Consider the following 24,270-nt stretch of genomic DNA (forward strand, 5'->3'; position numbering starts at 1 on the left):
AGTATTAAAACAGATTATTGTTTGATTGCACCCAGTTTACCAAAAGATTCAGATTGCTTTATCAGTGACCTCTCATTATTTCCTACTCTTCCTCTCTTTCTCAGTGATGATTTTATCTTCTCTTCCAAGTCATTGACAAAAATGTTAAATAGAGTAGGACAAAGAACCAGTCTCTGTAGAACCCCACTAAACACACACGTGTTCAATGCTGATTTCCCCATTTATAATTATATTTTGAGACTTACGAGTTAGCTTGTTTGTCATTCATTTTTAATTGTTGATTTTGTATCATTCTAGTTTCTGAATCTAAATTATTGGGTGGCATCAACAGAGCTGTGCAAATATCTAATTTTTTGGTTTGTTGGCCATTCCAAATAAATAAACAAACAAATAAATAAGCAAACAGTTGAAAAATAAATTCTTTTCAGATCACATGGGTCACTCAACCTGAAATGAAAGGTTTAGTTTCATTTTTGAGCTTTTAAAAACTTAAAAAAAATTTTGAAATAAATTTCAAAATGAAAAGTTATTTTGAATAGAAAAAATAAATATCTTGTTTCAGAAATGCCAAAACAAAATGTTTTTACTAATTTTTTTTTTAACTAAAACCATTTGGTAAAATTGACAGAAATGTAGGACATTTTGGTTCACCCTAATCTGCATTTGAGAGACCTGTCTTTGTATAGTTTATGAATTTTGGTTTATTTTTTGAAGTTGCTGTATCATTGAATGTTTCAATGGATGTGGAGTGAGCCTTCTGCTAACAGGGCTGGTGTCACATCTCTCTCAGAACAGCGACAATGGAGAGTCGTTAACATGAATAGCTCCCATTCAAATGGCAGTACCTCAGGACAATGGGATGACTGATGCTTAGGGGATCCAGGAGGAGTGGAGTCACACAGAGGGCCCTGGATCCCTGAAAGAACACTCACCCAAATCCCAAAGAATGCTCAACAGTGGTGAGAAAACTGAGTCAGGGATTTGTTTGCTGGTGTTTCTGAGTTTGCTTAGATATCTCTTGCGTTGTCTAAAATAAAAAGTGATTGTGTCAGAAACCCTGTGAAAATTCTATTTGCTTCAACTATCACATACTCCTGAAGGGAGAAAGCATAAACCAGAGTGCCCACATGGTTTGAGTTCTGGGAATAGTGGACTTAGGCTACTGGGGAGTCTGGGAGAACTGACACTAATCGCAGGACCTATGCGGTTGGGCTGTTATATCCCAGCTCTCAGAAGGAGATGTTAGATGTAGGATCTGTGCCCTGATAGTGTGCCCAGAGACACAAAGGCAGAGGCAGTGCTTGGACTCTGCTCAGACTCAGCAAGCCAACAGCATGCAGGTTCAAGTGTTGGGATTCAAACACAGCAACCTGCTGAGTGTCCAGCTGGGAGAGCTTGACCAGTGTTGTGACAACTGGCATTAATCATACTACCCTCCTTTAATTCTTTATTAACAGAACCTTGTATAAGCTGTTCCAGTATTTTGCCCAGGATTTGTGTCAGTATGACAGGCCTATAATTACCCAGATTGTCCCTTTCCCCTTTTTTAAATATTAGCACGGTATTAACTTTCTTCCAGTCCTCTGGAACTTCCCCAGTATTCCAAGACTTATTGAAAACTAATATTAATGGTCCAGAATGCTCCTTGGCCAGGGTTTTTAAAACTCTAGCATGCAAGTTATCTCAACCCGCTGATTCATAAATGTTGAGCTTTAGTAATTGCTGTTTCCATTCCAACAGTAACTAAGGAGGCTGTTAAAGTATTTCACAATCATCATATGATATTAACACATCACTTGGCTTTTTCCCAAAAACAGAATAGAAATATTTATTGGACACTTCTACCTTGCCTGCACTATTACCGATAAATTCTAACATTTCCATCCAATAATCGGCCAATATCATTGTTAGGATTACTTTTGTTCTTAATAAGTTTTTTATATATTTATAAAATATTTATAAAATACACCTCTCCTCTTTTTGTTCTTAACTCTGCTGATCATAGATTCATTTAGTCTCTTTCCTTGTACTAAACTTAATGCTATGTCAAATCTGAAACCAAAATCTTTGAGATACAATTTATTCAATACACTATAATGTGCAAATAGAAAATTATGGAAGAAAATAGAGAAAGCCAATCACAGATAGCCAAAGAATATATTGTCAAGAGACAAAAGTGTGTCTTAGTGTTCTGAGCAGAGGAATGAAAGCTATGAAATCCCATGGTAAGACCATTGGTCCTTGACAATGCCACAATCTCTGTGCTTCAATTTCTGCATCTGTGAAATGGAGATAATATACATACCTTTATCAGGTATGCTGAGAGAATTAATTAGTTTGTAAAGAACTTTAAAAATTAGAAGTATCACATAGATGTGGTAAGCATTATTGTTATTTCTAATATCATATTGCCTTGACATATTCCTGTCATATCTCAGCTTGACTTCTGGTCCACATTAGTTTTTAGAAACTAAAAAACGTATATTTGTGTAAATGATAGCAAATGAGGATAAACAAACACCTTAAAAACAATCCTAGTTTATTCACCTGGTGATACTGAACACACTGTTTAACCAATACAGTGCACTATTTACAGATCTCCTTCATTTTGATGCTTGCCATCAACAGTTATTTTTCATATATGTATTATTAATTATTATTATTATTTATTATTATTAATAGCTATATTATTGGGCCATGAGATTTCACAACCTTTCAGCCTTTTAATGGAGCCTACTGTTTGTGTGTCAAAAATGAAAGTAAACATCCTCCCTCAGCCCCTTCTGAAGAGTATGCCAGTGAGCAATTACAATGCTACAAATTTCTGTCTGTTTAAAAAAAAAGAATAGAGGTAAATAAGAGGATATCTCCTCTAAGTGGAATCACATAATTTAGCGTCTGACAGTGGCAGAAACAGAAAGAAGCAATAATCTCTCTGGTGAGGATTCAAACCATGGATGTGAGTCCAAGAATATCTATTTTTCCTTATTCAACAGTACTGCTGAGAAATAGGTATTTGTCGCAAAATCTTACTTGTGATGTTCTCTGGCCCAGAGGTGCAAAACAAAATAAATGTTACTACAATGCTTACAATTAGAATGCTATAGATGTTTGTCATTACACATTAGCAAATATCTTATCAGTACCCTGCATTATTCTTCAATAAAGTAAAAAAAAAAAAAAAAAAAAGTAGTTCTAATATTTTCCAATGATCTAAAAGATGTGCAGTTTGTGTCTTACAAACAAGTTTTCATTAATCTGTGTTTCCCTTTGGTCTTATTTTGTCAGTTTTTTCTGATTTCAAATTTAACACTCTATAATATATAGGAAATTGTGTTCAAGTATAAGGTGAAACAGTTTTCTAGTCATAGCATGGTCAGCGGAAATAATATTCTAATATGTCATATCTGCTCATTTTTCCCCAGGAATTAAATTGATAAAGAGTGACCTTTGGATTCATTCTCTTTAATATTATTCAGGCAGAAATATTTTACTGACTAGTGATCCTAATCTGGTATAGGACCCAGTAGTAGTAGTTTGGGACATAATATCCCTTAGCACAATTTTCTCAGCCACACCAGTACCCATTTGAGCTAAGCTCTCATAGCATCTCAGGTCCTTTAAAATATGATATGAAGACACCAGATATAAGGCTTGGTGTAAATTAGAGGCCTGCATGTTCAGTAAAGGGTGTATTTCTCCCAAGACACAGCTTAATCTTAATCATCTCTGCACAGTAATGCTTTAACCAAAAATGGAACAACATAGCACAAAAAAACCTCTACTTGAGTCACGTCTCCATGCAAACCATATCCATCATTACCTCTGATCTATCTCCTCATATGTATAATAACTAATTTTAAATGCATTCTGCTTCCTTGATGATAGAGCTAAGTGAAATTTTTCAGCCAAAATATTTTTGCAGTGAAAAAATGAAGATTTGGCACAGCAAAACATTTTGCAAATTCATGTTTATTTCACCAAATTGTTCATTTAAAAAACATCCCATTTTTTAAAGATTTTGAAACATTTAGGTTTGACATTTAGTAAATGAAACATTTCAAATTTTCTGGTTGAAATTATTTTTCATTTAAAAATTTCCTTCATTTTTAGCTTTTAAAATTGCAAAAACATAAAAAAGACGCTCAAAATAAAAATGAAATGTTTCGTTGGACCTGAAATTTCTCCAACATTTCAAATAATGTCATTTTCATGTAGACCTGAAACTATTTTTATTTATATTTTTCAGAACTGCCAGCAAACTGAAAAATCCATTATTTGCACAGATCTGCCTGAAGATCCTGTCACTCTTCCTCAATTCTTATTAAATTAACCATTAACTGTTGGATGACCTTTAACAGTTGAACATACAGTGTGTAAAACTTTTTAACAGTTGAACATACAGTGTGTAAAACTTAAGTCAATTATCTGTAGCTTGAAAACCAATGTTGTTACTTAAATAAAGCATCTGTTGTTGTTACTTACTATCACCCCGACAAAGCAAAGGCCCAAGCTTGTAAGCTGCTTCAGAATTTGGTCGGTCTGTATCTGTGATAATGATTTCAGTTACAGGTAGATGCTCTTTATAAGAGAGGAATCCAGTGTCATTAGCCCTGAAAAATTAAAATAGAAAACAAACATCTGCTAAATGTTTCTGATTAACAGTTACATAAGAGAATCATATTGTCCTAGTGAAGGATTTATTGATCTCAAAAAAGAAATTATTTTGGAACTAAATTTTCAAAAGTTACAGTGTATTGTGCAGGTAAGACAAGTGATTATGTGAATAAATGGAAGCATACTTACAAAAAATTCAATATTGACCTCATGGCCAGCAAAAGCATTCAAATCTATTGCATGCCTAAATGAGACCACAGAATCAAGTGTACAGGCTTAGGGTTGTGATCATCTGCATAAGCATGACATTTTATTTTCAACATAATTAGGTACTTAACTGCCTTCCTAAACCTAGTGTGCATTTTCATGGGTCAGTAATTTTGTCTCATAGAGAAAGCAGAGTATCTATGATGGCTTGTTCTTTAATTGTTAATAATTAAAATACTTTGAGAGTATCATTTTTAATCATTTTGACATTCTTTTCTATTTAATTTTATAAAGTTAAAAAAGCACTCCAAAAAGATAACAATCCACAAAAGGACACAAAAACAAAATAGAACCAAGCATGTAAAATACAGAAACAACTCATATCATTGCTTAAATTCTTCAGAGAGGGAGATGCGTGGTCTAGTAGTTTGAGCACAGGACTGATAATCAGGAGATCTTTTAAACATAGGTAGGCTATTAACAACATGCCTAAGATATTAATCAACTTAGTTAGATAGGAGCAGAACTGGACCTTTAGGTTTCATAAGCATTCAGCATTGGCCTAACTTTGTACCCATTGAAGTCGATGGGAGCAGTGAGATCGGTGATTACTTCTTTGGAAAATTCAACCCCTTAATCCATTTCTAATTTATAGATAACCTATTTATTCTGATAAATAGTTTAAGGCTACATCCTACCTTAATTGTCAGAGAGAGAGGGATCAGAGACAACCACAGCATCCCCAGGTAGGACCAAGAGGATGCCTTGTGAAATCCTCTTTGCTATTACCCTGAGCTGTGTGAAAGTGCTAGATATACTTCTCAATATGCAGACCATGTGTCTCTGGGGCTATGATAAGCTTTAATGACTGAAAAACATACCAAATGTAAGTCTTTAACCACTGACAAAACAAGCAATTTACTGAAAATTGGACAGTCTAAATATAATTATATCACCCCAAATAGCAACTGAATACAATAAATTACAACAAAATATTTATCAACTTATAGTGAGAAATTGAACTGGGGATATCAGGGTGGTGTATTTTTGGTTTTTTTTACTATAACTTCTAAATCCTACATAATTTTTCAGTTTGCTTTTCATCAGCAGAGAATTGAGCACAAGCAAACAATACAAAAATCACCATTCATTTCTGTCGGCATCACAGTTGCAGTAATGTTGGGAATCAATGCAGCTCCCCTCTAAGCCACAAGCACATTTTTGAACATCAGGCCAGGATCCTCCCCAGTAAGTTTGTGTTTCATTGGTTCTTCCAACCCACCAGCTCAATGGAATCCCATCTACAAGACAGGTTAGAGGAAAATTAATGACCTGCTCTTCCCAATTTCCCTCATCCAAACAAATTTCCAAAGCATCATGTAGAAGAAAAAAAAAACAATTAAAAAAATGACCACATTTCTTTAAAAATGCTAACCAATTATTCATTTTAATATTTCACTATCAAGGATTAAATGATAGTCACAGGTTTTTGCTTATATTAGTGGAAAAGAGATCTGGTAGTCCCTAGTTCAGTCAGGCATGATATTAGAATCATTTATCTTAAGCAGTCCATTTATGTACTTTCTTTTAAAATAGCATATGAAAAAAGAGATGCCGTCACCCAAAAAATCAAGGTAATTTATACTCTGAGGCAAAGATCAATTTGAGATCATGGAAATACCAGGGAGGAAATGAGAAGAGTAAAAAGCATTATAAATTGACTCATTTCATTACTGAGAATACTAAACATACCTTTGCTGCATATTAAGCATCTGGCTTAGTACTACTGTGTGGTGAGAATCAGAAATGTCAGTAGTCATGAGTTAGATCACGCACAACAGTTGCAGAATTTATGTAGTCAGAAACTGTAGAAATCATGTTAATGGATGTGCTACATCACCCAGTTGATGTATCCAGTGACTAACAGCAAAGCCTACTATATCTCTGGGCAATGCACCCATTCAGTACTGATTATAGTAAAATGAGAGAGCTGGATGTCTTCTTAATTCTACAGTACTGCACATTAAGTTTAAAGATGCTGCCAATGCACAAATGAGCAGTAAATGCACAAAATATACAGAATACAAAATATACAGAAAAGGATAATTGCTAAAGGATATGAAGCATGAAGGTAATCTGTCTTAAATGAATGCGAAGAAAGGTGAAAGATGCAAAGAATGCAAAGGCAGGGCATGAGAGGAAATAAGTACTGTCAAATGCTATGATGCCTCATAGAAGAAGTTAGTTTTGTGTGTTGTTGAAGCTCTCAAGTTTTCAGCACTGGGCCCACACCACGAGGCTGGAACTTAACCCAGCTTCAACCTTACTTGCATCTGCCATGGCTTATTATAACTCACTGTTAGATAAGAGTGTGTTATGCTTACAGGCTCTCAGCTCATAAACATATTGACTGAATTCATTACCACACAACTGCCAGCCCAGCAGGCCTAAGAAAAAAGAGTGAGAACAGTTCCTAGAAAAAGTCAGAGAGGCTCAGTGGCATCAATGTCTAGCATCAGTGTTTGTGTTTGCAGCCCATCACACAGGGCAGAAAAGCTAGAGAAGGTTCATAAATTATTTATGAGTTAGCATATTGAAAAAAAACAAAAAACAAAACAGACATGTATAAAAGCGGGGTATTTCTCCTGTTTTAACAGCTCAGAAACTCAGGTCCCGTAATTGTGAATGAACATTCCTGCTCTTTAGCTGGGGACACTGGACTATCTTTAAAAGCAATCCTATGCATTTGTTTGTATGCTAGCATGAGAGCAGTATAGCTATTAAAGGATCATAGTGATTAGTCAACGTTGCTAACTCTGCTTTGGCAGTGAATATTTCTAATCAAAATGGAAAAAAAGGATTTGATGGTGCTTCTTCAAAATGAACACATAAAATTATTACCATGGCACTTCTTCAGTGGAATCATTTATAAACTCTGCATAGGGAAGTCTGAGCACAACACATTCCTAAGATTTGTTCCAATAAGAATTTTTTTATACTATATGTCCCAAAATTATTTCACATAATTATGATCAAATGAAGCACTTGTCAGGCATGTCCAGTGGAGATTATGAATTACGGGAGTGGGAAAAATTATGTGGACAATTTGATAATGTACCTATTTGAACTTCAAAGCCTTATAATTTATTGTGTTCCTATTGTTCAGTGAAAGAGAACAAGAAATATTTTTCTGCAAGATGTTATTTGGATTTTGTTTAAATGTAGTTGTATGTATGTGACTGAATTTTTTTTGTTCCTTAATTCTAATGATCCAAGGAAACACACACAAAAAGCATTCAGTCAGGGAATAAATCATTGTGATCTTATGATCGTTGTGATCAATTTTTGATGAAGGAGATCTTGCAAAATCAGATGCAGGGTGCAAGAAAAATAGCTTAGTCAGCAAGATACATGCTAAAATTGCTATCAATTTGATTGAGTTTTGCCTCCCTAAAACTCACCCTATATTTTCAGTTTTGTATAGTATTCTTCACTTCTCAACATAAATTCTAAACACTGGGGGAATGTGAGATCCTCCTTCTTGTGCTGTAATGCAATGGAAATATACTTGGCAACAGAGGAGTCCTCTGTGGACAAGAATTCTGGGAGAAAAAGGCAAATGACCAGTGGAGAATCACAGCTCCTAGAACGAGTATCTTCGCCTACTTAGCCAACAAGGAACTGATTGGAAGTTTCAAAGGGCAGTGGTTAGTCAGAGGAGAGTGATCAAATACCAGTGTGGTGGCTGACTTGTGCTCCATACTGCTATCACAGTCCTTAGGGACCAAACATTTCAAGAGCTGGGGAATTTCTGGCTGATTTCTGATGGTAGAGACATGCCAAGACCTGACAGCAGGTTGGTGACAGGTGAAATTAGTAGACAGCCTCCATCTAGTATCTAAACAAAACCATAGAGCCCAAACTCCACTGAACATTGTAGGGTTCTGAAATCCAATCCTGGACCTAAATGTACATTTACCTTATATCTGTAATAGTCTGCACAAAACTGTAGATTTGAATATCTGTGAACTTTGTCGGAGTTCTAAAGTCAGCATCAGGGTGGTCTTGCAGAGGGGTGGGAGAAGGGGAGCTTGCAGGGGCTATAGCCACCCCAAATTTTGCCTTAGATCCATCCCCCATAGTTCCCTGGTAGCAGCTGCTGCTCTCTGCTAGTCCAGCTCTAAAGGCGAGGCTGAGAGATCAGCGGCTGCTGGCTGGGTGTCCAGCTTTGGCATTAGCATAGGAGTAAGCCTGGGTGGGAAGCAGGGTGCCTGAAAGAAGCCCCCAGCCCATGTCCCTACCCACTGGGGCACGCCGTCCAGGGCAGGTGGAGGATCAGAGACTTCCCACAGTGGCCCAGACTGACCTACTCCAGCCTGGGGTCCTGGGCCCTACCGCCAGCTCTTATTGACTGTGAGCAGCCTGTACCACACACCTCTCGGCTCTGGATTCCAGTCTATGACCGGGTCGGGGGCAGGGACAGGGAGAGGAGGAGCAAGGGGTGGGATCTTGGTGGCGGGGGCTAAGGCCCACTTCAGCCACTGGCAAGAGGTTGGCGCCGACTCTGGTCAGAATGGTCTCATTTCTAATTCTTCATGGTCACTAATTCCAATTATTTATCACTAGTAACATGCACATCTCAAAATATGCAGCACTTATTTAAGATAAGCCTATAAAAGTTTGTATGCTTATTTGATCTATCCAAATCTTGTATATCTACAAAACTAGACTGTATAGATCTAGAATTAGTTCCTCAGCCCACCATCTGTCTGCCTTCTGCTGGAGAGTGCATAGCTGGAGCAATTTGTATGGAGCAATATTATAAACCCCTGAGTCACACTAGGGCTTGTGACTTAGTTCCACCCTTCCCAAATCCCACTCTCCCGAGTTCAGCTTAGGCAGACATGAGGATCTGGGCCCAAGAGAACAGGCCTCCTAACTATATTTCTGTCATTTTCTGTTCCCCAGGAGATTAGAAATATTATAAAAACAGCCTTCTTCATGAATGCAGATGTGAAGGGAAGAAAAGTTAACATAACCCTTAAAAACATAATAGAAAGTTGGGCTTGGATTGGTTTGAAGGAAAGGGCAAGTACAAATTGATTCTCATTTTTATGGATGCTGTTAGCTCATCCCTAGTGTCTACATCACAAAAAACAACTATGACAACTGGTACCTTTATTAGCAGTCTCAGCACAGAAATCAAAGACTGAATGGGCTTAGAGGCTGACCTACCCTCTCACTATAGAAATGTCCTCTCCAGAACAGAGTGAAAGTGCACTGTGTAGAAACATGGGAAGCTTTATCTGATATTCCTCTTGTTAGCACTGTTACAACTGATTAAACAACCCTACAAATTCTGCAAAACATGTTCTCACAGAGTTTTAGTATTTCTAGCATGAAAAGATTTAAAATGTGACAGTGCCTAACATGACCCAATGTTTTCACTGCATTAACTTGCTGATAAAACATATATTATATATACACACACATAAAAACCCTCGCCAACCCTGAATGCTAATGTACAGAATCCTAGACTCTCTGTGGGACTGTTCTTTTTCCCTTCTGTATCTGTTTTACAATCTTGCATTTTTGCTCAGCAAATGTGTCTAGCAAATACTTTCATCTCTCATGGTCGCCTCAGAATTGTCAGTTCTGAAATGACTGCATTAATCCTAGCAATCCTCACTGAAATTTAAAAGTGAGACATTTGGGAAATCTAATTAGGCATGATCCTGCATTTAATCCTTCAATCGGATTTATTCCCACTGAAGTCAGTGGGGAGTGAGTGAGTGAGTGAGTAGAGGGCCACCTTTTGTGGACTTTGCTATCAGATCAGAAATGTTCAGCCATTTGGCCAAGAAGAGATTCTGAGTTAAGGTATGTAACAACTTTGTCCTGTACTCCCCGGTGATCACTGTAGTAGTATTCATATAAAACATAATGTGGGTCAGATGCCTGGATACCATGAAGTTGGGACTCTAAGTCAGAAAAGAGTTTGGCAGGGAGGGAGCGATAGTGTCAGGGGAGCAATACTTTATGCAGTGGGTTCACCTGTAGGCCTGGTAGATTTCTGAGCAGCAATTCTCCTGAGAATTAATACTACTCTCAGTAAAAATTCAGTGCCTTCCACAATCTCTTTGAGGGAAGGTAGAATGCAGGGAGGAGGGCTAATACCTGCTTAGCTCTTGACAGCTATTCTGCTAGGAGAAGTGGAGCACACAGAGCATGAAGGAATGACCAGTTTTCTGTTGTAACACCACCAAACCCTTGGTAGGAGAATGACAAGTGAAGTCTCTAATGTGAGTCTTAGGCTACGTTTATACTGACGGCGGCAAAATCGCCGCCGCTAGATCGATCTTTCAGGATCGATTGAGCGGTCAGTGAGATGTGCTCAATTGATCAGGAAGTCGACTGAGTAAGTTCACCCCCTCAAGTAGCATAGCGCTGAGTCGACAGGAACGGCTCAGCGCAGTGTAAACAGTGCGCAGAAGGGAAGCTGAGCAGTCGATGTCAGTTACGCAAACTACTCTGTGTAGTTTGCATAACTCCCATCGACTGCTGCTGAATCGCACGGTCAATGTGAACCAGCCCTTAGAATTTCCAGATTTTCTGGCAGAGGGGACACTTGATTTGCAACATCTATATATCAGCAAGGGAACAATTAACAATCTTTCATTTCAAGTCACTTTTTAACATTTAGAATACGTTTTCAAAGCTAAAGTCAGCTGAATGCATTGCACTATACATGGTGAGAATTAAAATAAGGCTTAAACATGACAATCTAGTTACAATTTTTTGTTAAATTTTCATTAACTACATCAGAAAATCCTGTAATTTCCCTCATAAAATAATAGCTTTTTTACTAGTTTTTCCAGCATTTTTATTCAGGCCTTCTGTGTGTGTGTGTATTTTGGAAAATGGAACACTAATGATTGCAATTCTTTACCCCAAGCCATTTACAAATTCAATCACTACAAGATGTACATTATCTGAAAGATTTCAGCTGATATTTATGCAGTGTATTGTGCTCCTTCTACCAAATGTTTGACCAATAATTACACATTTTTGGAGTAAAATGTAAAAATCCCCTAAAGGCAAGACAGGACAGTCTTGTTATAATTTCTATTAAATTGTAGATATAAGGAAGACATTGGTTTCGAAAGTAGTTGGTGTTTCAAATGAAGCTCATTATGAACTGACCTTGTTTTTTTCTGGTTCAAATTCCACTCAACAACTTGTAGATTTGGGATTTGTTTACTAGTTATTTAAGGATTTTACAAACTACACTGGCAAAATGCCATAACCTTGGCAGAATTAAATATCTACAGTATCATGCAACATAGTAAGATTTGTCTGCTTTACTTACCTTGCTTATTTAAAAGCCGGGACTTTTTGCAGTGGTAAGCAAGCTCTTGTTCACAGTGTTCTGCATAGTTAATTGTAGCCTGAAGCTGTTCTAGGTTGGCAGTGTACTTGAAGAACACAGTATGTGGGTTCTCTCGATTAGCACTTTTGACTCTGGTTAAGTCGGTATTATTGTGCTGTATAATTGTCCAAGCCATATCTTACAAAACACAGAAGGAAAAAGTAATGCAGGATGTAAAATAGCTGCAAAAGTTAGCAATGGAAATAAAATGTGTATTGAGGTACGCTTGGGATTAAGGTAAATTTTCCTGTCACAAGACCTTTTGTTGGTGTGAAAAAGAACACACAATGTCTGGGTAAAACCTTCTGCAACTGAATACACTTAATAGGCTATCAATGCTCCCTTTTTTAAAACTTCTGTATTGTGCATTCAATCCTGCACAATTATCAGTCAAGCAAAGATTAGAAGAAGAGAATCAAATATCTATTTTCCAAACAATACACAGATGCTAAACGAAAGTATAATGGAGTAAAAAAAAAAATGCGGTGACTTTTCCTATTGTTAATTCTTCAAGGTTTACCTTGTTTATAAATGGAGACCAAGTTATATCCAGGTTTTCATTATCTGCACAATGTTTTGCACTATTCTTTTGAATGAATTGATTTTGTCTTAGAGAATTTATACCAGTGGCCAAGACTCACCTTTCAACTGCCCTATACAAACAACAAATACCAGAAGCAACAAAGGACACATTGAATAAATCCAAGTATTGTATTTATTGTGAAGCAGAAAGGAAGATAGGTGCCTCCAGCCACCCCAAACTCAAATGGCAACCATAATTTCTGAAACGTGTGAATGCAATTAAAATATCATCTGTACTCTATACCCAAATATATGATATGTACTGGGGCTATATTTTTAAAACACAAAGTTTCTTTCCTGACATTTATTGAGAGTATAAGTGTAGAACCTTAAAATAATAATACTAATGATTATTATTGTATGCATTGTGTAGTGTTTAGAAGTTCCAGTCATAAACCGGGACCCCATTGTGCTACAGTCTGTACAAATACAGAACAAAAAGACAGCCCCTATCCCAAACAGTTTACAATCTCTGTAACGCTCACAATGGAATGGTAATCTTGGTGTTTAAGGAAGCTAAATTCCAAATTCTGGTGCAAATCCTGCTTTCTCATATGAGCATGAAAGAACCCAAATACCTTCAAAGTATTTTTTTTTTTTTTTTTTTTATAACTAACCATGTGTCAGAACAGGGGAGTTTAGACTTGGATATGGATTCCACCATCCCCTAAATTCATGGGGGTTTGTAGTCAAAACATCTGAATTGGATAAATTATAATTTATCTCATGCAGAACTCTGAACAACTTCACAAGGGAGGTAGGGCAATTGGAGAGCCAGAGGCAGTAGAACCACGTACAACACAGCCTTTTAATTGGACACTATTCACAGTTCCAGGATCTGGCTTCATATGAGCAAAGAATCATAGCCATTAGAGATGAAAAAGAACTATCAGCGCATCTAGCTCTGTCCTCTACCCTGGTAGGAAATCCACAGTTGTTTGAATACCCACATTTTGAAGTTTGGATGCTATACTTCGAGCACACAGATAGTTGGGTTTTAAATTGAAATTGGAAGATAGGATGATTGTTGTTTCTACATATTCATCCATCCTCTGCACTCTTGTGATACACATTCTTCTCTCAAATTAGTAAAGGAAACACCTTGCAGAGTACTGAGGAGTGCCTGAGCTGATCAGTTATGACGTTTTTGTCATCTAGTTCCACACTTCCAATGAAAGAAAAGTGATGTATCTGTACAGTTCATACTAACTAGCCACTTTCAGTATGATACATTTAGATGCATGTACCATTACGTTCTAATACCTCAAAACTTTTTCAAGAGGAGAGATAGTTAAAGCAGGTGTGTGTGGAAGTTACAAGAACAATTTTTTGAAGGTAAGAGGAAAAGAATCTTGTCATGTTATCTTCAGATAAGCCTGGCACTATACTACCAGTACCTTCTCTTGTCTTACATTGTTGCACTTTCTATAAAAGCTTAAAGGATGCACATCTATTTTTTATTAGTGAAAAGTCGTCTTTATTCAAATGCGTTAGGTATATAATAATCAGGTGCTGGCTGAGTATATACTAATGTCCCCTTTGCCTTGAAAGTAATTTATTGTAGCTAAGCATGGATGTGAGAAGGGGAGTTTAGTTGTGGATCCAAACTGAACTTTCCCTAAATTCAAGAAGATTTATATCCAGTTTTCCAGATCAGGCCCATCTTTAGTTCAAATGCTTCCAAGAAAGAATGACTACTGGAAGTCCCTATAGAGCAATGTGGATCACAACAGCCCCTTAGTATAGGTTTCACTTAAATGGAATGATCTAACCCATTTAACTGATTTGGTTTGTAAATTTGATTGCAAGACTTTCAAGACAGAGATTTTGTCTTCCTGTGTCTCTATATAGTGCCTAGTATAACAGATGACCCTCAATTGTAACTGGAAACTTTGGAACTACCTCAATAAAAAGAACAACAATAACAGCAGTATACTGTAAAAGCCATTAGTAGTCTTACATCACCTGAATTGATCTGAGGTCATACTTACTGTTGACCCCAGATCAGAAGGTATTTAAGGAAGGGACTATGATTCATTGATACAAGAGGATTCCAAATATTACCAAAATATTACTTCAAAATAAATATTGCTAAAATTGCTTGTATCTTATATGTTGTTACGTTGGTCGATAGATTTTTGCATAATCTATTAGGAAGAGAACTCCAAATAATCTTTCTGAATAGTGAAAAATGCATTTCAATGTCATCACACTGGAAATAAAAATGGTAGTAAGGATGTATCTACATTGATCTGAAGCGATCTATTGGTGCATGATGTACTGCATGTTCACAGAGTGGCACATGGCATGTTCCTGCAAATGTAAGACATGCAACTTTTTCCTGTAATATGGACTCTTTCCAACTTGCAGCCTTCTGTACAAGGGAGACAAATTGGGAACATCAAGAACATTCCAAGAATATTTATATTCATGAATATTTATATTCATAAATATTTATATTCATAAATATTCTTACAAAAATCATTGTAAAACTGATTTCGGGTTTCACAAAAGTTGTGGCAGGAAAGCAGTTCTACTTAAAAATTGTAAAAGACACGGAATAAGTTGCAGCAAATAAATTAAATAACCTTAATGTTACTTCACAGATATAATAAAATCGTATCTTATGTAATCTACTAGATGATGCTCGGTGTTTTGAGAAGTTATGAAAGAGAGTTTTCAGCCACACTAACAAAAAACAAGGAATACAAAGGGTCCGACTGGCCCTGACTATAGCGCAGGTGCCCAGAAGAGAAGACCTTATACATGCCATAAAAATGATAGGAATAATAGCAGTCACTGTGCTTGGGGAGTTCAAATACTCCCTCCTTCATGTGTCACTAGGGATAGTAAATTATCTTAAATAGGGGTTGGAGATAAGGCAGCACACTGCTCTGTCTATAGAATAGTGTAGCTTGCGCATTCCCTTCTCTTCACTAGGGAGATATGGACTGGGATTGTACTCTCAGCTGCCCCTATTAAGGTCTGTACAATCTAACCCAAATATCTAAATCTATTTTTGAGAGTAAAGATGAATGAACTGGTTGCTTATTAAATCTGATTTGTGTCAGTTGAGTCAAATTCAGAATCAGTTCAGCATACTGTTGGGACCTTTTATCCAATTTAATTCTAGTAGACATTGGAAATGTTAATCACCCTCTGTCCTTGCTGGCTTTGCACCTTCTGTAAGAACTCACTGCTGTAGTCTTAACCATTTTGTTTACATTGAACATATTTGTAGGCTTCAATTCTCCTAAGGCCTTAATCAATATTTTTCTTCTAACTATCAGTTCTGCAGACCTGTGCTCCCTGTACTTTATTTCCTGTATTTCTTGCAAGCTGGACATGACTGACACTAAAAGGAAATTTAGAAAAAGAAAAGAACTGCACATCACCTAGAGGAGAAGCATGTAGCAAAAAACCTATAGGAGGCATCCAGATGCCTATTAAACAAATATTGAACTTATTGAATTATGTATGCAGATTTATTACCAATACTGGTAAACATTGGGCCAGAAGATAGGATACATGCTAGTGATTTTGGGAAACAGATAGCTAAAAGTGGGAGTAAAATCAGAGTTATTTTTTAATACACAGCTCACAGCAATTGAAAAGAATAAGAGTAACAAGGCAGCTGCTACATCCACTTCTATACCTCCCAGAAGGGGCGAAAACAAAAGAACAATATTTCTGTAAAACATTTTGTCATCTTGATTGGCTCTTTGGACCCAAGGCTTATGATATTGAAATTGACCTCTAAGAATGAGAGAAGGTAAAAGAACCTCCCTTCCAGCTGCCTAAGAGTAAAGCCACATGAATGTCAATAGTCATGCAGTGCTGCAAGAAGTGTGGGCATCTGCCTTCGCTGCCTCTGGTGGGAAAAGGGAATACCAGTCATGAGGAAACTGGGAAGAAGACAAATATAGTACATTCATCCTGTCAAGCTGCATCTCTAGATGAAGAACTGTTCAATGAGATTTGCTTAATGTGTTGAATAAAGAGTGACTGATAAAAGCGCTAGCAGCTGTTCATGGACACACAAGGAAGGATAAATCAGACACTAAGTTATACCTCAGACAGTTTGTTTCCTCCTGACACTGTTTAAGGACACTGCTGTCTTTCTACCATGAGCTTTTTCTTTGGTTCAATCTCATAGTAATGAACACTGTAGCTAGCATTCTGTGATCTCTCTATTTAGAGGCCAGATAGGTATACTGGTGACAACTAACTGCTAATCTAAAGCATGTTACCAATATGCTTTCTCAAAAAGTCAAAGCACAGTCTTTGGTTTTTCAGACAGAGTTAGTGGTTGAGATTTCCAGTGTTATCTAAATTCTGGCACCACTGAGATCAATAGAAGTTTCACATTCACCTTCCATTATTTTGACGGAAGATGTGTGTGAAGCCCCCTAGTCTGTTTTGAAAATCCCAGCTAGTGGCTTTGCTTAGAGGTAAACTCCAATCAGTCCTTCAAGAAATAAACATCTCTTTATTTTCCCTCAACGTATCTATATGTTACACACACAAAAAATCCAAATAAATTCAAAGATTATTATTATTGTTGCAAAATCAAGCACTCAACATTTCAAAAGTACCAGAACTAAAGTTGCCTATGGAAACTGGCTTAAAATTTAAGTTATGTTAAAATATATTGTTATTAAATGTGAGACCAAAAGAAGTGTTTGTATGAATTTTTCCTATTGTTTCCAAAAAAACCCATTAATTTATTTTTTTTAAAAGTTACCCTGAAATGCTTGTAACTCTAACACTGCAATATTGGGATAGTGCTGGAAAAATCTGAAAGTGAAAATTGCTAGAAAATGACCATAAACAAAAGTAAAACTAATTACACCTAAAAGAATGCATCATAAAAATGAAAAGCATCTTAGATTGTGAAATGATTCAGCATCTATAATCTATGGTTAATTACAGGCACACACTGCAGTAGGCACAGTTAAGATCAGTTGGATGTCCAAATACCTTACTGACCCACACATTGGGGGTGTAAGTAACTGTGTGCCAAAAATAAAGTCATGTTTTGAAAATGAGGCTATATAAGTCCAATTAGTTAAACCATCTACCCCAAAACATTACAAGTAAATACACAGTTTGAATGAAAAGGTTTACTATCAGTAGTCCTCCCACCAAATGAAAGTCAACTCTGAATTACAATCTTTCGTAATGCTAGAGGAAAAAATTCAATAACTTTCCTTAAAAATGTCATTATATCTCAGTTTCTTAAATGCCTGCAGAGAAGTAAGATCTAACTTCATGAAACCAAAGCTGTGCAGAAATGAACTAGTGTGAAATTCTCCACAAATAGGGCACATGTCCCATTTATGCAGAGCACGACAGGAAACCAGAATTAGCATCACAGTCTGAGTCTTATTATTATTCTAATTTCTGTGGGTAATTCTTTGTCCAATATTCTGAGCTTAGTGAAGAGTGATTCTGAGCTCACCTGCATTTTGCTGTATATATGTATATTAAACTTGTGAATTACAAACGTCTTACTTTGTTTCGATATATTGAGCATGCATACAGACCCAGCTGTGAGTTAAGGAAGTTTATCATCTCACCTGTCATATTGCAGTATACAAGAAACGGTCCCAAGGGGCCACTTCCATCTGAATCGATATAGTAAAAGCCTGAAGTGTTCCCTGTGTGCTTATAGGCTTCACATGATTGCTCATAGATGGCTGTAAAAGAACATTTTCCATCACAAATATAATGGCATCATTTTAACTTTTTATTTGGGGCAAGGAAAAAATGTGGGAGGTTGAACTACATAACATGGATTCAAAGGTGAGGAAAACAGAGGAAGTCACACAGTAAAAACCTGTACTATTATAGCATTTCATTTTACTGAAAAAAATCTGAATGGGTGTTTGTATTTTTTTTTTTTTTTTTGCCTCCTAAGTTAGGTGTCTTAGGAAGGGACAAATGGCTATGGAAACCAATCATTTAATGTCAAGGTGAGTAATATTTAGCAACTGGTTTCATTTTCAAATTATGAGGAACTTGGAAACTGAACATTAACCTTTTCAATTTAATCATATCTCCAGACTTATTATTACATACAATTTGGAAAGCATACAGCATTTCGAGCAGTTCCAACTGAAGTACATATTTCCTGACATTTTTTGCTCATGCTTTTGGCTGCTGGGAAGATCTTGTTTCTTCCCCTGTTTTTTCAGTATCAGGGTAAACTTGTTGTCAAAGCCTGCAGTCCAAGAGGCAGCACAGAGAAAATTTTGGCTCCTCAGTCCCACGTAATATAGACTCTGCACCATTCATGATGTAACGAGAAGGCTTTATATGACCAAAATTTTGGAAACTGGACTACTGAGTCCCATCCTATAGCTAAATGGCAACAAACTACTAAGTAACATCATGTTGCTGGATAATAAGTGCACATCTAAAGTGCATCAGAGTTTAGCCTTCTTAAATTATCCATTGCTATCTAGTAGTAATGTTGTTAAAGGTCTTCCTTTTGAAAACTACACTGTGTTTACACTTAACATAGTTAACCAATTAATTGGTTATTTTTTAAACTTGAATGTACTTTGACAGAAAGAAACTTTCCTTAGCAAACAAAGAGACAAGGTTGGTGAGATATCTTTTATTGGATCAACTTCCTGAAGAAGAGCCTTGTGTAAGCTCAAAGGCTTGTCTCTCTCACTAGTGGTCCAATAAAAGATATCACCTCGCTCACCTTGTCTCTCTAATGATGGGACCAACACGGCTACAACACCACACCACACCACACACTTTTCAATTTCTTGTATAAATTAGAACACAACACAATAGGAATTATGAACACTGAAGGAGGCTTTTATCCAAAAATTTGTTTACATAAGCTCAATTTATTCAGATTTACATTGGGTATATTATTACACAAAATACTCTCGTTGTCCACACAAAATAAGATAACACTCATCAAAAGTGCTTGGATTGACAGCATTAGTAGCTAAAATCTAATGCTAATCCACAGAACAGGTTCAGCAGAGACAGAAATAAAATAAGTTTGCCTGATGTCTGATCCCTAAAGAGTCTAGGGTGTGGAGTGCGCTTTTTTTTTTTTTTTTTTTTTTTTTTGGGGGGGGGGGGAGGGGCGGGGAGGTTGGAGTGGTTTTCTTTTACTGATGCATTACAATATCATCAGTCATATTGGATTGGGTCCATTATACTGAATTATAAAGTAAGGAAAATAAACATCCTCATTAGCTAAGGTTACTAAATGGACCATTTTTACCACTGCTGGAATATCCAATAGGCACAGGCAAGGTCACTCACAAGTTACAAATTATAATTCCTTAGAATAAAGAGCCATATGTCAATTCTCAGTATAAAATAAAAGGATAAAAGTACCATAGAGGCAGTATGCAATGACACAGAAGAATATCCATTTTTAATTTTATACTAGTAGTGACAGTATACAAAATTATAATTCCTCTAAAGCAGATTTTGGGAGTATGGGCCCAGGCTTCACAGTGTTTGCCACTGACCAAAAACTCATTGCTAGGCCTATTACATCAAGAGTTTCAATGTTTATTTAATAACTAAATGGCCATATTCTTTTTCTGTAATTGCACAGAACTCCCACTGAAGTCAATGAGAGTTCAGATCATAGAATAAAGAGAGGCTACGGCCCTTAACTTTGAGACTATTGACAGAACAGCACCATAAGACTGTAGAGTTGGAACCATTACTGTTTCATTACTGTAAACAAATTTAAAGGGACAGAATGTTATACTACTGCAACTAATATATCTTATCAACTGTATACTTCACAGAGCTTTCTTTTTATTAATAAAAAGCACTATACCTATTTTTCAACATTAAAAAATGAGCAGGAAGACTTTCATACACCTTATACACACACCATTTGGCTCTTGATGAAGAATGTCAATCATTAGAAAATGATGGAATCCATCATTTTTTTACACCCTTCATCAATTGATTAAGTAGATAATTTGTTAAAAATGATGACACTTAGTCTTGTCATCCTCTAATAGCATAAAACAGGAACAGCTCTGAATGATCTCTGAAAGAGCCTGTACCATCAATGTTCTTCTCTTGCTATAAAAATTTTACCTTATCTATAAATTGTGTAAGGCTTAGCTACCAATTTATACTTTTTAGAGTTCAGATGACACAGAAACAGTAATCGTTATAGGCTGTGTTTATAAAGTTTTGCACTGGATTGCAACAAGCAGTTTTTCAAATTTTGAGATTTTTCAGGACACAATAGAAGCCTACACTCCACATGACTCCCAATCAGAGTTTGGGGGCAAACAACTTAATTAGTTTTGAAAGAAAGTGAGATGGGCGCATTTCTGAGTGCAACCGTATGACCAGGTTGTTTGTGGCAATAGCGAGCTTGGCTCAACAGCCCTGGGACTCACTGCCAGTTTATGTCTTATGTTCCTAATGCTCATGCTTCAGGGTTTCAGCTGGCCACTAGCATGGGTCAGGAAGAGATTCCTCCTCAACAAAATGAATTCTGGGAGGGTTTTTTTTTTTTTTTTTTAAATAAATCTCTTCTGAAGCATCAGAGACAGCCACAATTGGAGATGTTGGGAGTGTGGGTCAGGGCTTTGACGCAGCACTGAGCATTCTGTCTCTCAGGTGCTTCACTGGCTGTTTCTTGCTCACATGCTCAGGGTCTAACTAACTGATCATCATATTTGGGGCTGGGGAAGAACTTTCCCCCAGATTAGATTGGCAGGGAGCTTGGCAGAGTTTTGCTTTCTTCTGCAATGTTTAGGTGTGGGTCACTTGTCAGGATTATCTGGGTATATCTCTCTCTTAATCATTTCCCTGCCATTGCAGAGGCATTGAGCACTGGTGCATCTCGGTCCCTCCAATTCTCTGCCAGTGGCACATAATAATCTAGTCTCCTATGGGCTGTAATACTTTGGTCTAATTTTGGTTGTTGGGTTTAGTGTGTGGGTGTTGCTGGTAGCCTGTGCTATACAGGAGGTCAGACTAGATGATCTAGTGGTCTCTTCTGGCCTTAAACTCTATGATTCTGTGAAAGACATGACTATCGTGCTACAGGGATTATATAAATTGTGTGAAGAAAGGTTTGTTCTAATCACACATTTTTCTTTTGGCTGGATAGTTTTGTTGGTATTTTCAAAATTCCTTTTATAATACTTTAGAAAGATTTTTTTCAAGTATACATGTTCAGAACCAGAGACTAATGACTTTCCTTAATAAACTGTCCCAGTACACAGAAAGAACTAATGGGCTTAATGCTCATCTTATGTACCCCAGAGAAAATCTGGATCACCTCCTATGAAATCAGTGGAGTTACATTAAATGTAATGTAAGAAATGTAAGAAATGTAATGTAAGAAAGACAAGAATCAGACCATGTGTATTAAGCTCATTTAGTTACATTTATGGTTTTGCTGATATTTTCTGAAGTTCTGCCTTACATAGGCTGATCCTGCAAGGACCCATGTGCAAAACTCCTAAAGATGAGTGAAAGGTCAGTGTGTTGTATGCTTTCTGGGTTGGGTTTACTGGGCCTCATTCCCTTCTCAGATACACCAATTTTATCTCACTGTCACTCATTTGAAATTACTCCTGATTTAGAAAATTACTTAAGCATGTGCTGAAGGTTAAGTATATGCTAAATCCCACTGACTTCAAAGTTAAGCATTTGCTTAGTGCTTTGCTGAATAGGGATGAAGTTAAGTACATACCTATGGGATTTAATTAATCAGGGCCGTACACCAGTGTGAGAGGAGAATCAGGTCCACAATATGTAAATCATGAACTCTAAGAACTAAGGGAGAAATATTCAAAGACACATAAGGGATTTAGGACCACAAGTCTCATTGACTTGCAATAGGACTTGTGTTCCTAAATCCTTTAGACAATTCTGAAACGCTTCCTTGACTCAATTCTTGTAAACCCTTTGTGAATATTAACAAGACTGGCATGCCTTTTAATAGAAATTTGTTTCTTGTAGCAGTAAAATAACTCATAACTAAAACAGTATATGAAAATATCTTGGGCTTACAGTAATGGCAAGTTGCCCCCATGTAACCTGTGTTTGTACAATTGCAGTAGAAGCTGTTCCAGGCCTGTGAGCATTCACCACCGTGTTCACAATAATTAGGCAAACATCTAAAAGGACAAAAAGAAACATTCACTTTGTACCAATACATGACATTTACAGTAACCTCATAGATACCACAGCATGAAGGTGGTCTTTATGACAAAGATGGTAACAGAGATGCAAAGGTGGAGGTTGTGTGTGTGGGAGAACACCTGTAATAAAAATATATAAATCCTTTGTCATATTGAGGAAGGATATCAACAGAACAGAAAGAAAGTTGGGGAAAAGGGATGTCCCCGTTATCTTTCCCCACTAGCACTAGTGACTTCTCCTAAAGATGCTAATCACGCAATAAGAACATGTAACATAACAATAATGAAAAATAAACTTATATAATTTTCATTGTGGCTGCAGGCATGGCTTCCTGATGATAGCATGGCACAGACTGATGCACCAATGATAAATTAACATTGATAATTCACTGGCAAATTTTGTAACGGTTGTATTTTCTTTCATATGATCTTTCATGCAGCACTTTTGTGGATCATTGTCCCTATTATATGACCATGAGAAGTATAAAATATTTCTCTTTTCAGCAAAGTATAGCAATAGATAGTAGTCGCCATCAGAAAGTGATCATTAACCAACTGTTATCATCCAACAGCTTCTGAAATACTGTAATTATTTCCTAGTTAAGTACAGGCAAACACTTCAGTATCTCAGATCCTATAGTGATGTAACTAAGTAAGTAACTGTTAATTCTGCTTTCAGTTGCATGAGTGAAAATCTGGAAAAACTCCATAATTTCAGTGGAATTACTCTTGATTTACAACGGTGTAACTAAGAAAAAAATGGTCATCACTGTTCAATGCTGAAAACTGTATGATTATCCTTCGGTATAAAGTACAAACTACTACATGATTTGTGGATAGGTGGGGAATAAAAAAAGAATCTTTTTCCGCAATCTTAATTAAAAAGATATTGAGTAGGAGACTTCATGCTTCACTTTATTGTTATTCAGAAGGTATAGGGAGGCTTCACTGCTAAGGATAACAACTAATAATAATTTTTAAAAAGACAGCTTAAATTCTAACACATCTGAATGCCATTTTAAAATTTATTTAATAAACTTAGAGGAGTATTAATTTAGGGATGTGAGAAATCCTGTTGTGCACTCATCTGTCCATGAATATTCAGATTCCTACTTCCATTACTGTTAATTCTTTATGAAACCAATCTTTCTTATATATCTAAAAACAAAATGATAGTAGAGATTTCCAAAGGAAAAAAATTGACCAATGAAAATAAACCTAGTCTCACTGTTTTCAGCGTAATTATGCCTACTACTACAAGCTAAGAAG

At 36.6% G+C, this 24,270-nt stretch overlaps 1 protein-coding gene across 2 annotated transcripts in view; it reads right to left on the reverse strand.

Annotated features, from left to right (window-relative positions):
• The window catches only part of CNTNAP4 (contactin associated protein family member 4), a 438,417-nt gene that overhangs the window by 34,693 nt on the left and 379,454 nt on the right, over positions 1–24,270 (reverse strand). For both annotated transcript variants that reach the window (XM_067569202.1, XM_067569201.1), the window contains 5 exons: positions 22,871–22,977; positions 18,415–18,534; positions 12,194–12,391; positions 5,969–6,125; positions 4,486–4,613 (listed from right to left, as the gene is read on the reverse strand). In XM_067569202.1, the coding sequence (XP_067425303.1) occupies positions 4,486–4,613; positions 5,969–6,125; positions 12,194–12,391; positions 18,415–18,534; positions 22,871–22,977 (710 nt within the window). The remainder of the gene's footprint in view (positions 1–4,485; positions 4,614–5,968; positions 6,126–12,193; positions 12,392–18,414; positions 18,535–22,870; positions 22,978–24,270) is intronic.

This window comes from Emydura macquarii, unplaced genomic scaffold (genome assembly GCF_026122565.2).
Source record: "Emydura macquarii macquarii isolate MOO-44397 ecotype Brisbane River unplaced genomic scaffold, CSIRO-AGI_Emac_v2 contig_2897, whole genome shotgun sequence".
Classification (NCBI taxonomy): Eukaryota; Metazoa; Chordata; order Testudines; family Chelidae; genus Emydura; species Emydura macquarii.